The sequence below is a fragment of the Bos mutus genome, chromosome 23, assembly GCF_027580195.1.
Source record: "Bos mutus isolate GX-2022 chromosome 23, NWIPB_WYAK_1.1, whole genome shotgun sequence".
In the NCBI taxonomy this organism is placed as follows: domain Eukaryota; kingdom Metazoa; phylum Chordata; class Mammalia; order Artiodactyla; family Bovidae; genus Bos; species Bos mutus.
In genome coordinates this window covers 32,808,219-32,820,468 of record NC_091639.1, presented here as the reverse complement: position 1 = coordinate 32,820,468, position 12,250 = coordinate 32,808,219, and the positions used below count along the sequence as shown (strand labels likewise).

General features: G+C 40.8%; 2 protein-coding genes across 3 annotated transcripts in view; one reads left to right on the top strand and one right to left on the bottom strand.

Moving 5' to 3' along the window:
- XPO5 (exportin 5) overlaps positions 1-6,362 on the bottom strand; it is a 44,290-nt gene extending 37,928 nt beyond the window's left edge. The window contains exons 1-5 of the mRNA XM_070361356.1: positions 6,102-6,362; positions 4,575-4,696; positions 3,492-3,564; positions 2,304-2,441; positions 1,922-2,104 (exon numbers count right to left, since the gene is read on the bottom strand). Of these exons, the coding sequence (XP_070217457.1) occupies positions 1,922-2,104; positions 2,304-2,441; positions 3,492-3,564; positions 4,575-4,696; positions 6,102-6,206 (621 nt within the window). The 5' untranslated portion in view covers positions 6,207-6,362. The remainder of the gene's footprint in view (positions 1-1,921; positions 2,105-2,303; positions 2,442-3,491; positions 3,565-4,574; positions 4,697-6,101) is intronic.
- A 169-nt stretch (positions 6,363-6,531) lies between these two features.
- The window catches only part of POLH (DNA polymerase eta), a 29,168-nt gene continuing 23,449 nt past the window's right edge, over positions 6,532-12,250 (top strand). The window contains exons 1-3 of one of the 2 annotated variants that reach the window (XM_005900095.3): positions 6,532-6,783; positions 11,236-11,376; positions 11,863-11,997. In XM_005900095.3, coding sequence (XP_005900157.1) covers positions 11,240-11,376; positions 11,863-11,997 — 272 coding nt within the window. In that variant the 5' untranslated portion in view covers positions 6,532-6,783; positions 11,236-11,239. Of the gene's footprint in view, positions 6,784-11,235; positions 11,377-11,862; positions 11,998-12,250 lie in introns of those variants that run through there. The other variant, XM_070361352.1, reaches the window with a different exon arrangement.

Sequence of the window (12,250 nt, the reverse complement as noted above, 5' to 3'; positions counted from 1 at the left end):
TTTACAAAGAAATACAACTAACAAATGAACAATGGAAGCAGGCTTCATTGCTACTGATGAAAAGAAACAGTTAAAATTTAAGTATTAGCGATTTTTCCATACTAAAATAGACACAAATTATAACTGGCAAAGGTATACTGAAATGATGTAATGTTAGCGGAAAAAAGCAAGAAGCAAAATTAAAATGAGTAGTACAATTTATGACCATGTATATATGGACATAACTGTAGGAAAACCACATATACAAAGAATATTAAATGCTAAATAGACCAAAATAATGTCTGTTCAGTAAATTAAACAATTTATAATTTTATAAGCAGGAGTAGCAACTCCTGAAGTACTTGAAAACTTACCACCATCAGCATCAGAAAAGATTTGTTTTATAATTCTTTTTTTCAACTTTCAAAAGGTATTTTTTCTAACAAAGAACAAGTATTAAGCCTTCACCAGCGGAGATCAAGGACGGGTGTTAATGGGACAGAGATGAGTAGTACAATTTCACCAGTAGTACCAGTAGTACCTTTCACCAGTATCTACTGATGCTGCCCGAGAAGGAAAAGGGATCCAGGCAGCAAAAGCCCAGGCCAGCCTTGACCCTCTACTCCCACAAGCCTGCATTCCCATTCGGATCCTATTCTGCCCCTGGAACGAGTGCAGGGCCAGGGGACAGACAGGGAGAGTGAGCCTACACATCCCATCCTAGTTCACCATTCAGCCTACTGCCCAGGGCAGGGGAAAGGATGGAAGCAGAGAAGGAACTACGAGCCAATAAGAAGCTGCAGGTATGAGAAACGTCCCTGGGTATGCTCTGGTCCTGGGAGCCTGGTTTAACAGATGGAGAAAACAGAAACTGAGGCTAACGAAAAACACCAGTGGATGTTTTTCTAACTTGTGTCACCCTGCTCTAGCATACTGGCTAGATGTCTAGGGCATCAAAGCATTCATAATTTGTTCATTTCTCTTAGGGATTAAATCTCCTAGGGGAAATAAAAATAATACCTCTTTCACCCTCAATACACATAGGTTTTTTCAATTAAAATACTTTTGATATTTTCTTTTGAAAAATCCTGGGGAGGTATTTTGGGGGAAAGAGTCCATTCTAGTAAAAAGGATGGGGCTTGAATTCCCCACAATCATTAATCAGGGGATCTTCAATAATTACTCTCTGAAAATTGGTTTCTTTATCCATAATATGGAGACAATAGTTTTCGACTCGGGGTTGTTTTTGAGGATTAAGTAACATGTAAAGCATGAAAAAGTATACAGCATAATATTAGATACTCATTGTGTCTCCCTACCCTGACAGCTAACAATACTTTGTCTTATCATTTGTGTTAGTATTCCAGAGCTCTCAAAATAAACTTTAGGAAGCTGCTGAAGGCAGAAAAAATAATGAATCTTAATGAATGCTATTTGTGTGAAATAAACATGTATGAGGAGTCTAGATTAGGGTTCTGAAACCTCAATCCTATTGACATTTTGGGTCAGATAATTCTTTATTATGGAAAACTGTTCTGGGCACTACAGGATCTTCAGCAGCATGCCTGGCCTCTACCCACTAGATGTCAGCAGCAGCCCCTAGGTGTGACAACCTGGATGGCAAAACTGCCCTCCCACTGAGAACCACTGTACTAAACTTTAAAAAATTTAGCTTCATTTTTACACTATCTCAGGAATTTTCTTACTAAAAAGGGAATTATTTTTTCTAGTATGTTCGGAACTCACTGACTTGAACCTCCTAGAAAATTAATTCCAGTTTTTCCTGTCATCTTTCTGTTTTGCTTATAAAATAGCCTTTTCTTTTACTGACCTGAACACCCTAATTCCTTGCTGCAGGATTAACTTCAAAACACACACAAACCCACTCATATCAGAAAACAGAACTTGATGAAAGGTGGGGGGTATAACCGGTATCCCTTACCACTTGTTGGTACTTGTTTACATTTTCTTGAAGTGTGTTAAGGAGAAAACTGAAGATTCTTTCCATGTTCTGGGTTAATGTTTGCTGGATATCCCTTCGTCTTTGAGGGGGTAGTGTCTGAAAGGTCACTACATCCTCTGCCAGCCGCAAAAGAATGAACATCACTAATTCAGTCTGCGTTTCCTACACCAACAGAAAGAAGGTAGTTAAATATGCTTTTTTTAAAATTGGGGTATGTATAGTTGATTTACAATATTGTGAAAACGTTGTGCATCATAAATATGACCCAAGGCTCTTTTCTGCTGACAGGACAGACAAACCAGAAAAACTCAGAAGAGCAAACAAAAACAAAACCCTGAATTGATACAGCTGTACTGCATACCCCTTGTTTGGAAAGAGTGTCCAGTTCTACTAGCATGTCAGGCCAGTGCTGTGGCCACTCCCGCTTGATCATTTCTACTACAATTCGAGACAGAACATCTTTAATATGGTTCTCCTCTTCCAAAATGTTCAGTGTTCCCTGCAAAAGAATAAGTGACATCAAGAGGTTTGCAAGACTGAATTCAAAGGAAAAAACTGGGCTGTAAGAGTGTAGAAAACTTAGGAGCAGGCCTACTTTCAAACTAAACCAACCAACCTGTTCTTCATGTCTGAGTCACCTGTCCTGCATTCTCACTGATCATTCTTCCCTCTTAAAGCTTAACAGAGGGTTGCATCAGCTAATAAAATGGCTGTCACATGGAGCAAGGAAGACATCACTGTTCTTTACAAACTGAAGAGACTTTCTTATTGTTTCATTTTGTATGAGGGCCAGAGTAGAAGAGTATGGAAATAAGGAATACATTGAAAGGCTGATAAAGTGAGAGATTCAGGAGCAACTGAATATTTTCCTAACAGTTCTAGGTTTAGAAGACACAGGAAGACCATTATTGGGACTCTCTTCTCAAGTCTGGTATCAAGTTTAATGGATTAAGATTTCTATCACATCTCCCCAGAACTAACAAAATATAAATTCTAGGTAGCTCAGTTAATAATTTTGAAGGGAGTTTTTTTTTCTATCAAAGACACTAGACTCTGGGGATGAAAAGGACATGAATTCCCCTTTTCATGTCCTTTGTTAAAAAGAACATAAAGGCTGTGGATTCTAAATGTGTTTGTACAGTTATAGTCGAACTCCCAAAATAAACTCATTTAGCCTATTTTTTTATTGCTAGTAACATAAAATAATTCAGTTTAAAATAAAAGGAAACAGCAAAGTGCAATCTAATCTATAACTGATTAATCTAAGACTTTTATTCATTTGTTAAAAATGTTTACTTATCTCTACCCTGTCTTCATAATTTAAAAAATAGAAGTCAACACATAAAGGATTAATTAAACCAAGTAAATGGGATGAACTGTGACTTCCAGTGATGCTGGTTCTTTTTAATTTGAAGGTAACATTTAATATTATATAAATATTTAATATTATGTAGAACCCGTGAATTGTTACACAAATGCTACACTGGAAAAGTCACACTTTGTCTAAACTATCTCGTAAACCCAAGTCTTCCAATCAACCATTCCTTACATTTGCGATCAGCTCCATGACACTGTTCTTCAGATAGACCTTCTCCAATCGAGACATGTTGTTCCATCGAAACCTGGCCACCAAAATGTATAAAGTCAACAGAGCAACATTAGAAGCCTTCTCTTCAGGAGAGATTAGCTTTGATTCCTATGTTAAAATTATGCTGGTGATTTTACTCAGAAATTCTACTGTGGATTTTGTATCCTTCAAAAAATGGACAGAAACAGTCCACATTTAATCAAAATGCTAAAAGCAAAAAGAGTTAAATATAGACAGTGACCCATTAATTAGAATTCAGGTAGGATCTGTGCAGCTGAGCTTTCCCCCTTGATTTTATTGACAGACCATAAGCAAATACGTCTCTGGGACAACTACAACAATGTAGTTGGTTTTCAGAAACTAGAATCTGATAGTACTGACTCCCTTTCTAGACTTGCTTTGTTCAGTCACTAAGTTGTGTCTGACTCTTTGCAACTCCACGGACTGCAGCACACCAGGTTTCCCTGTCCTTCATCTCCGGCAGTTTGCTCATATTCACGCCCACTGAGTCAGTGATGCTATCTAACTATTTTAGGCTTAGAAGGTAATAACAGCACAATTCCAGAAAAACTGTGACTAAATCTTAAAAGCTGATGGATTCTTCAGATACACAGTAGGGGTAGGAGACTCAAGTTAGAACAGGTTTTTAGTTATTCTCATATAATCCTGGTTAGAATCCTGCCATGCACACTCAAAACTTAAGGAAAAATAAATTAAAGGCAGTGTCTTTCTAGTGTCTAATCAGGTATTTATTTACCTGTACACCACATTATTATAAAAAGACTCTGAGATTGGTGGGCATATATTAGGAGCTCAATAAATGCTAAGTGATGTGAGCTAATATTTGCAGAGTGCTTAGTATGTACCATGCACTTTACACAGATGAAGAAACTAGGGAAAGGTTAAGTTCTGTATGAGAGCTCCCAATAGGCTGTGATGACCTCTAGGAAGCATTCCTTTCTGCCTGGGGATTGCTCTTTTCTACTCACCTAAAGACTATCTCTAAGAGTTATATAAGAAATAAAGATTTGCTCTCTCACATACTTGACAACGTGTTCCAGGATCTGAAGGCCAAAATGTCTGACGATGGCAATTTGTGTTTTCTCAGCCAACCGCAAACCACAGGGGACACAGACAGGGCACTTTTCTTTAAACTCCTCACAAAACTGAAAAAAAGAAAAGTTAGTGTTTCCCTTAGGAGCCAAGAGAAAGTGGGACTAGGAAAAAAAACAGAACTCCAACCTGAGCTATTGTTTTAAGTGGCAAAATTTAGATAAATATTATATAAAGGATTATTTTCACTTTGATAGTTCCAGTGCAATGGCCAATTAGTGTTGGAAAAAATAAATAATGTGACCTATATGAGTAAAAAACTGTTAGAGATAAACCCGTGAAGCACATGGGGGTGAAATGACAATTACTAGGGTTAAAAACCTTTGGTTGGGGGAGGAATAAAGCAAATGTGGAAAAGTCTTTACAACTGCTGAGTTTAGGTGATAGGTATACCCAAGATCATTACAGCATTCTACTTATGTTATTTCATATGAGTTTAGGTGATAGGTATACACAAGATCATTATAGCATTCTACTTATGCTATTTCATAGTAAAACAACAAACAGAACCCAAATACTTCTGATTCCAAATCCTATGGCATACATCTATACATTGTAAAACTTCCTCCAAGTGATGTTCACTCTACTTCATGAAGTTACATCTCTTAAAACACACACAGTACTGTTCCAGTGGTCATTTCTCATTGCCCACATACATTGTTTGATGGGGGAATAAACTCAAATCGTATTAGCATCCCCATTTGTTTTGTGTTAGCTTTCCTAATTTACACAAGAAGCAGTCTCAGTAGTAGAGAATCTGGCAGTCAAGAAAACTACTTTCAGGAAACCAAAAACCCCTTGCTAAAATGCAAAATAAGTGGTAGAAGTTCAGCTTTGCGCAAAATAGTCTAAGAATATCACACAGTAAAAAACATGGGGGTGGGGGGTTGAGAATTAAGCCAGAAATATCCAAGACACAGAAGCGGGTTAGGGAGAAGTGTAGGGATGTAAGTAAAAGGGCACTAGAGAGGCTGGAGCTCGGTTAGGGCGAGTCAGGAGAGTGTGTCAGCAGGAAAACGTTTAGTGAGGGAGACTATAAAGAATGTGGCCGATGTTGGGGACGGGTTGGACACGTGCTCCACGGGAAGGAGATGGGATGCAGGAATGTGGGGGTTAGGGGAATAAAGTGGGTTCAGCCAGCTGTGGAGGGGATCGTGGTGCGAAGAAGAGTAAACAGAAGCGGGGAGAGGGGGAGGAGAGGGCAGTGGGGAGTGTCGGTGAGAAGAGATGGCTAGAAGCAGGGACCAGAGCGTCCCGGGAAAAGGGTAGGCGCGGCGAGCAAAGAAGGCGGGGAGTGGGAAGAGGCGCGGAGAGCTGCAAGGGGGAGGGCCCCCCGGGGTTGGGACCGAGGTCCAGGGGCCGCGTGGGCGGGAGACGGCCAGCGTCGTGGGCTGCGCCGGGACTGCTGAGGCTGGGGGAGGGTCTCGGGGCAAGCCCGGGTGGCCAGAACTCAGGTACCTTGAGGGCTTCTAGCCGGTAACGCTGGGTGGAGCTGGGGTCCATCATGATCGTCACCGCTTTCACCAGCTGCTCGCACAGCGCGTTCACTCGATCCATCGCCATGAGTAGTGCCACGCACCACGAGCGCGCAGCACCGCAGTCCTGGGAGCACGAGGCACGGACGGCTCCGTTGGCGGGACCACACGATGGTACCGGGCCGCGGCGGGCCGAGGCGGGGCAGTGAAGAGCAGGAGGAGGAGCGTGAGCCGCCGAAGATCCAGCCGGGAAAGAGCCGGCGCTGCGCACGCGCCCGACGTGCCAGTGCGCATGCGCCCGCGGAAGTGGCGGCTCCCTTATGACGGTTGCTCCTTGGTGGGCGGAGCGAGAGATTTTGGGGCCGCGGTACGCAGGCGCGTCAACGGTCCCCGGCGGCGCGCGCGCTGTGCGATTGTCAGGAAGGCGGTGTGCCGGTTGTGCTAGCCAAGGCTGGACCCGCCCGTCTGTGCTGGCAGCTGCCTAGGCAAGAGCCGTCTGCGACTCTCGGTTCTTTTCTCCGTCGTCCCGGGGAACAAATCTGCCTCGAAACCGTTCCCAGAAAGCGGACAAATATTCAAGACCGCTTTAACGTCCTTCCAGTGGACACTTAGCCCAGTCTCGACGGCGTCCGCGGGTGGCGGTTTTGCCAAGTGTCGTCACATTGGTAAGAGAATTTAGAACCGTTCGGTATCTCTGTTTTTAGACTTTTCATGTTGCCTTGGCTATTGGTTGTATAATATAGCAGTGATTGAGGACAACATTGGACCGAAATTTCAATGAAGTAGAAAGCGTTGCTTACAGAAAAGGCCCTCGTATTGCCTTTTAAGAGAATTTTTCTTGTGGGGAAAAATGGTAGCTCTTAAACTTCCCTCTTCACTTGTACTTGTTTTCCTTGGCTGTGTTATCACCTGATAGGCACTAAATGTGTTGTGTACAGATCTTGGTAAATCGAGATCGTTAAAGATGAGGAATTGCAAATACCGAAGGTTTGTACAGTTTTGGTCATTTGAGGTGTTTGGTCATTTGAGGTGTAGCCTAATCCTTATTCCCAAAGGAAAGTTTTAACATAGAGTGTGTTTCACTTTTTATCTTTAAAAAGCTGTTGCTTTCTCCAGCAAAATACGTAAACTGAAAACTAAAACAGTTAAAATCTAAATATCCGTTTTTGGTGTTTGAATATTTAGGAAATGTTTGCTGTACTTAAATCACTGCTCCCTGTTCCTACTCCACTTCTAGTATTTGTATCTAATATGGTACCTAGGGGTGTGTCCGTGAGACAATGCATTTACTATTTTTAATCCAATGTAAGTCTGTGTGTGTATATGTGTGTGTGTGAGAGAGAGGCATTGCATTTACTGTTTTTAATCCGATGTAAGTCTGTGTGTGTGTGTGAGACAATGCATTTACTATTTTTAATCCAATGTAAATCTGTGTGTGTATGAGACAATGCATTTGCTATTTTTTAATCAATATTAATCTATTCAAAGACTACACAAAAGCCACTTCAGGGCAAAGTGATTTCTGGTATGGTATGGTTTAAAGTATTACATTCTGCCTGTTTTCAGTGAGTGGAATTTGTAAGGAATTAATACCTTGACTCGGGGAAAGCAATGGCACCCCACTGCAGTACTCTTGCCTGGAGAATCCCATGGACGGAGGAGCCTGGTAGGCTGCAGTCCATGGGGTCGTTAAGAGTCGGACACGACTGAGCAACTTCAGTTTCACTTTTCACTTTCATGCATTGGAGAAGGAAATGGCAACCCACTCCAGTGTTCTTGCCTGGAGAATCCCAGGGATGGGGAGCCTGGTGGGCTGCCGTCTATGGGGTTGCACAGAGTCTGGACACGACTGAAGGGACTTAACAGCAACAACAGCAATGCCTTGACTACTCTGATTTTTTGAAGTCATCATTTTTACCCCTAATCTTTCAGCTTTGTAGTAGCATGACACTTTTTTCAAGGTGAATGTTAATTTTTGACACTTAAAAAAAAAATACAGTTGAGTGCCTACTCAACTGTAAAACCTGTGTTCTTTCATATTTAAATCATGAATTACTGGTATCTCCACAAATATCTTGTTTACGTTAGGTCAGTGGTTTCCAATCTCTGCTGCGCATTAGAGAAGACTTTTAAAAATTGCGATGCCCATGTCACACCCATACTGATTAAGTTAGATGTCTGGTAGTAGAAGCCAGAAATCAATAGTGTTTAAAGGTTCCTAGGTTATTCCAATCTGTAGTAAAGTTTGAGAGCCACTGCTTTCGTTTACTAAAGGCTTCTTTCAGATTTCTAACAATGTTAAATGAAAACATTAGCCTCTGTCAACAGTTTATAAGGTTCTTTCAATCTAGCATCCATACCTTTACATATGTCTGTCTACAAATAGTGTGTAGTATTTTTTTCTTTTTTTTTGTCTTCTTTTTGTCTTCAAAAGTTGAACATGAATAGATAGAAAATCAGTATCAGAACACTACAAAGTAATTGTTACAGGCCAGATCCACTGATGGGTGCTCAGAAGTTCAAAATTTGAAGAGAAACAGGGTATGTGCATAGTCTCAAAGTATCTCTTCTAAGAAAGGAAAAAATAGTAACTTTACAGTGAGAAACCTAGCAAACACTGTCAATATTCAATGATACGTTTACCATCACTAGTATTAAGACATAGTGACATCATGTACCTCCAAACATGATACATGACTTGAGAAAAGCAGAACACTTCCACAATGTTCTTGCCTGGAATGTATAACCTCAATCTTATCAAGAGAAAACATCAGGGCTTCCCTGATGGCTCCGTTGTAATGAAGCTACCTGCCAATGCAGGAGACACAGGTTTGATCCCTGACCCAGGAAGATCCCACATGCCTCAGAGCAATTAGGCTGGTGTTCTAGAGCCCAGGAGTTGCTGCTTCTAAAGTCCACACACCTAGAGGCTGTTCTACGCAACAAGAGAAGCACTGCAGTGCGAAGCCTGTGCATTGCAACTAGACAGTAGCCCCCACTCACAACAACTAGAGAAGAGCACAAGCAACAGTGAAGACCCGGCACAGCCAAAATAAATACAATTTTTTTAAAAGAATTTATTTAAAAAAAGGGGGGACAACATCAGACAAACCTAAATTGAGAGATGTTCTCAAAGCAACTGAGTAGTTCCCTTTGAAACTGTCAAGGTCATGAGAAACATGAAATGGCACTGATTGGAGAAGACTAAGGAGATGTGATGACTAAGACTGGATCTTAAGCTGGATTCTGGAGCCAAAAATAGACATTAATGGGAGTAACTGGTAAAATTCAAGTAAAGTTTGTAGTGTGAATATTATACTAATGTTCATTTTTTAGTTTCGATAATTGTGCTGTGTAAAATGTAGCATTAGGGGAAACTGGGTATGGGAGAACCCTACTATGTTTGCTACTTTTCTGTAAGTATAAAAGTTTTTCAAAATAAAGAGTTTTAAAATGCACAGGAATGCTTTGATACTATATATTATTTTGTGCTTCTCTTTACCCTGAACTTACATTTGAAATTTGTCTGTCCATTAGATTAACTGTTGGCTTTATCCCACCACTGATGTACACTGTAATTTGCATTTGTACATGCAGTTTGCATTGATGTACATGTAATTTGCATTTCCCTATGCCTAATGACATTGAAAAGGCAGAGGAACCAGAGATCAAATTGCCAACATCCGCTGGCAATGGAAAAAGCAAGAGAGTTCCAGAAAAACATCAATTTCTGCTTTATTGACTATGCCAAAGCCTTTGACTGTGTGGATCACAATCAACTGTGGAAAATTCTGAAAGAGATGGGAATACCAGACCACCTGATCTGCCTCTTGAGAAATTTGTATGCAGGTCAGGAAGCAACAGTTAGAACTGGACATGGAACAACAGACTGGTTCCAAATAGGAAAAGGAGTACGTCAAGGCTGTATATCGTCACCCTGTTTATTTAACTTATGTGCAGAGTACATCATGAGAAACGCTGGACTGGAAGAAACACAAGCTGGAATCAAGATTGCCGGGAGAAATATCAGTAACCTCAGATATGCAGATGACACCACCCTTATGGCAGAAAGTGAAGAGGAACTAAACAGCCTCTTGATGAAAGTGAAAGTGGAGAGTGAAAAAGTTGGCTTAAAGCTCAACATTGAGAAAACAAAGATCATGGCATCCTGTCCCATCACTTGATGGGAAATAGATGGGGAAACAGTGGAAACAGTGTCAGACTTTATTTTTTGGGCTCCAAAATCACTGCAGATGGTGACTGCAGCCATGAAATTAAAAGACGCTTACTCCTTGGAGGGAAGGTTATGACCAACCTAGATGGCATATTCAAAAGCAGAGACATTACTTTGCCAACAAAGTTCGTCTAGTCAAGGCTATGGTTTTTCCTGTGGTCATGTATGGATGTGAGAGTTGGACTGTGAAGAAGGCTGAGCGCCGAAGAATTGATGCTTTTGAACTGTGGTGTTGGAGAAGACTCTTGAGAGTCCCTTGGACTGCAAGGAGATCCAACCAGTCCATTCTGAAGGAGATCAGCCCTGGGATTTCTTTGGAAGGAATGATGCTAAAGCTGAAACTCCCGTACTTTGGCCACCTCATGCGAAGGGTTGACTCATTGGAAAAGACTCTGATGCTGGGAGGGATTGGGGGCAAGAGGAGAAGGGGACGACAGAGGATGAGATGGCTGGATACACAGTGATACACTGACTCGATGGACTGAGTCTGAGTGAACTCTGGGAGTTGGTGATGGACAGGGAGGCCTGGCGTGCTGCGATTCTTGGGGTTGCAAAGAGTCGGACACGACTGAGCGACTGATCTGAATGACATTGAGCCCATTTTCATGTGCCTGTTGACTATCTGAATATCTTCTGTAAAGTGTTCAGTTCTTTGGGGGGGGAAATGGGTATTTTTTAAAGCTTTTAATGTTATTATCCTTCTAAACTTGTATCAATTTGTTATTCTCCTGCCAGCAGTATATGAAAATGCCTGTTTCATTCTTGTTAGTTTCCATGCTCCCATGCTTATGGTAATTCGACAATGAAAGAATGGAAATACAGCTTTCTTTGGTGATTTAGATTCAATATCCTTTCTAACTGTTCATAATATATTGTCTTACAGGAAAATGACTGATGGAAGAGACCGGGTAGTTGCTCTAGTGGACATGGACTGTTTTTTCGTTCAAGTGGAACAGCGGCAAAATCCTCATTTGAGGAATAAACCTTGTGCAGTTGTACAGTACACATCATGGAAGGGTGGTGGGTATGTATCATAGTTATTCTTATAACTCTAAACTACGGTTTTAATTTCTGAGAATACATGGCACTATGCTAGGTCCTGTTTTTGAGAGTTCTGAACTGCTGTGTTTGAGAATGAATAGTAGTATCAGTGGGACTTCCCTGGCAGTCCAGAGGTTAAGACTGCACTCCAGAGGGTATGGGTTCCATCCCTGGTCAGGGAACTAAGATCCCATATGCTGTTGTGTGGCCAAAAAGTTTAAAAAAAATAATAGTAGCATCAGTGGCCAAAAAGTTTCTACCATTATGTTTATAACCTAGTTGTCATGAAATTTTATGATCATGTGAAATTGTTATGATCATGTAATATTTTTGCTCCATGGCCAAAAAATAGTAGCATCTGTGATCAAAAAGTTTCTATTATGTTTTAACCTATTCATCATGCTGAATTTTAATTACTTTTGCTTATGATCATGTCATGTTTTTGCTCCCCCTTTTTTCCTAACCTTAGAATAGTTGCAGTAAGTTATGAAGCTCGTGCATTTGGGGTCACTAGAAACATGTGGGCAGATGATGCTAAGAAGTTATGTCCAGATCTTCTACTGGCACAAATTCGTGAGCTCCATGGAAAAGCTAACCTCACCAAGTAAGAAGAGAAGATGGTTTAAGGGGAGTGGAGGAGTTGGAATCATTTCATGAGGCTAGGAACTGATGTTTTCTAATTTGTTTTGTGTAAATCACATCTGAAAAGGTTCCAGTCAGCCAACTTTTCAGTGTGAAATGAAAACAGATTTTAATATTATATTTTAGGACAGTTGAGAATCATTATTACCTATAATGATATCTACCCTTAATACCTTTTCAGTTCCTTAAATGTTTAAAAATTGGTTATTGTAATT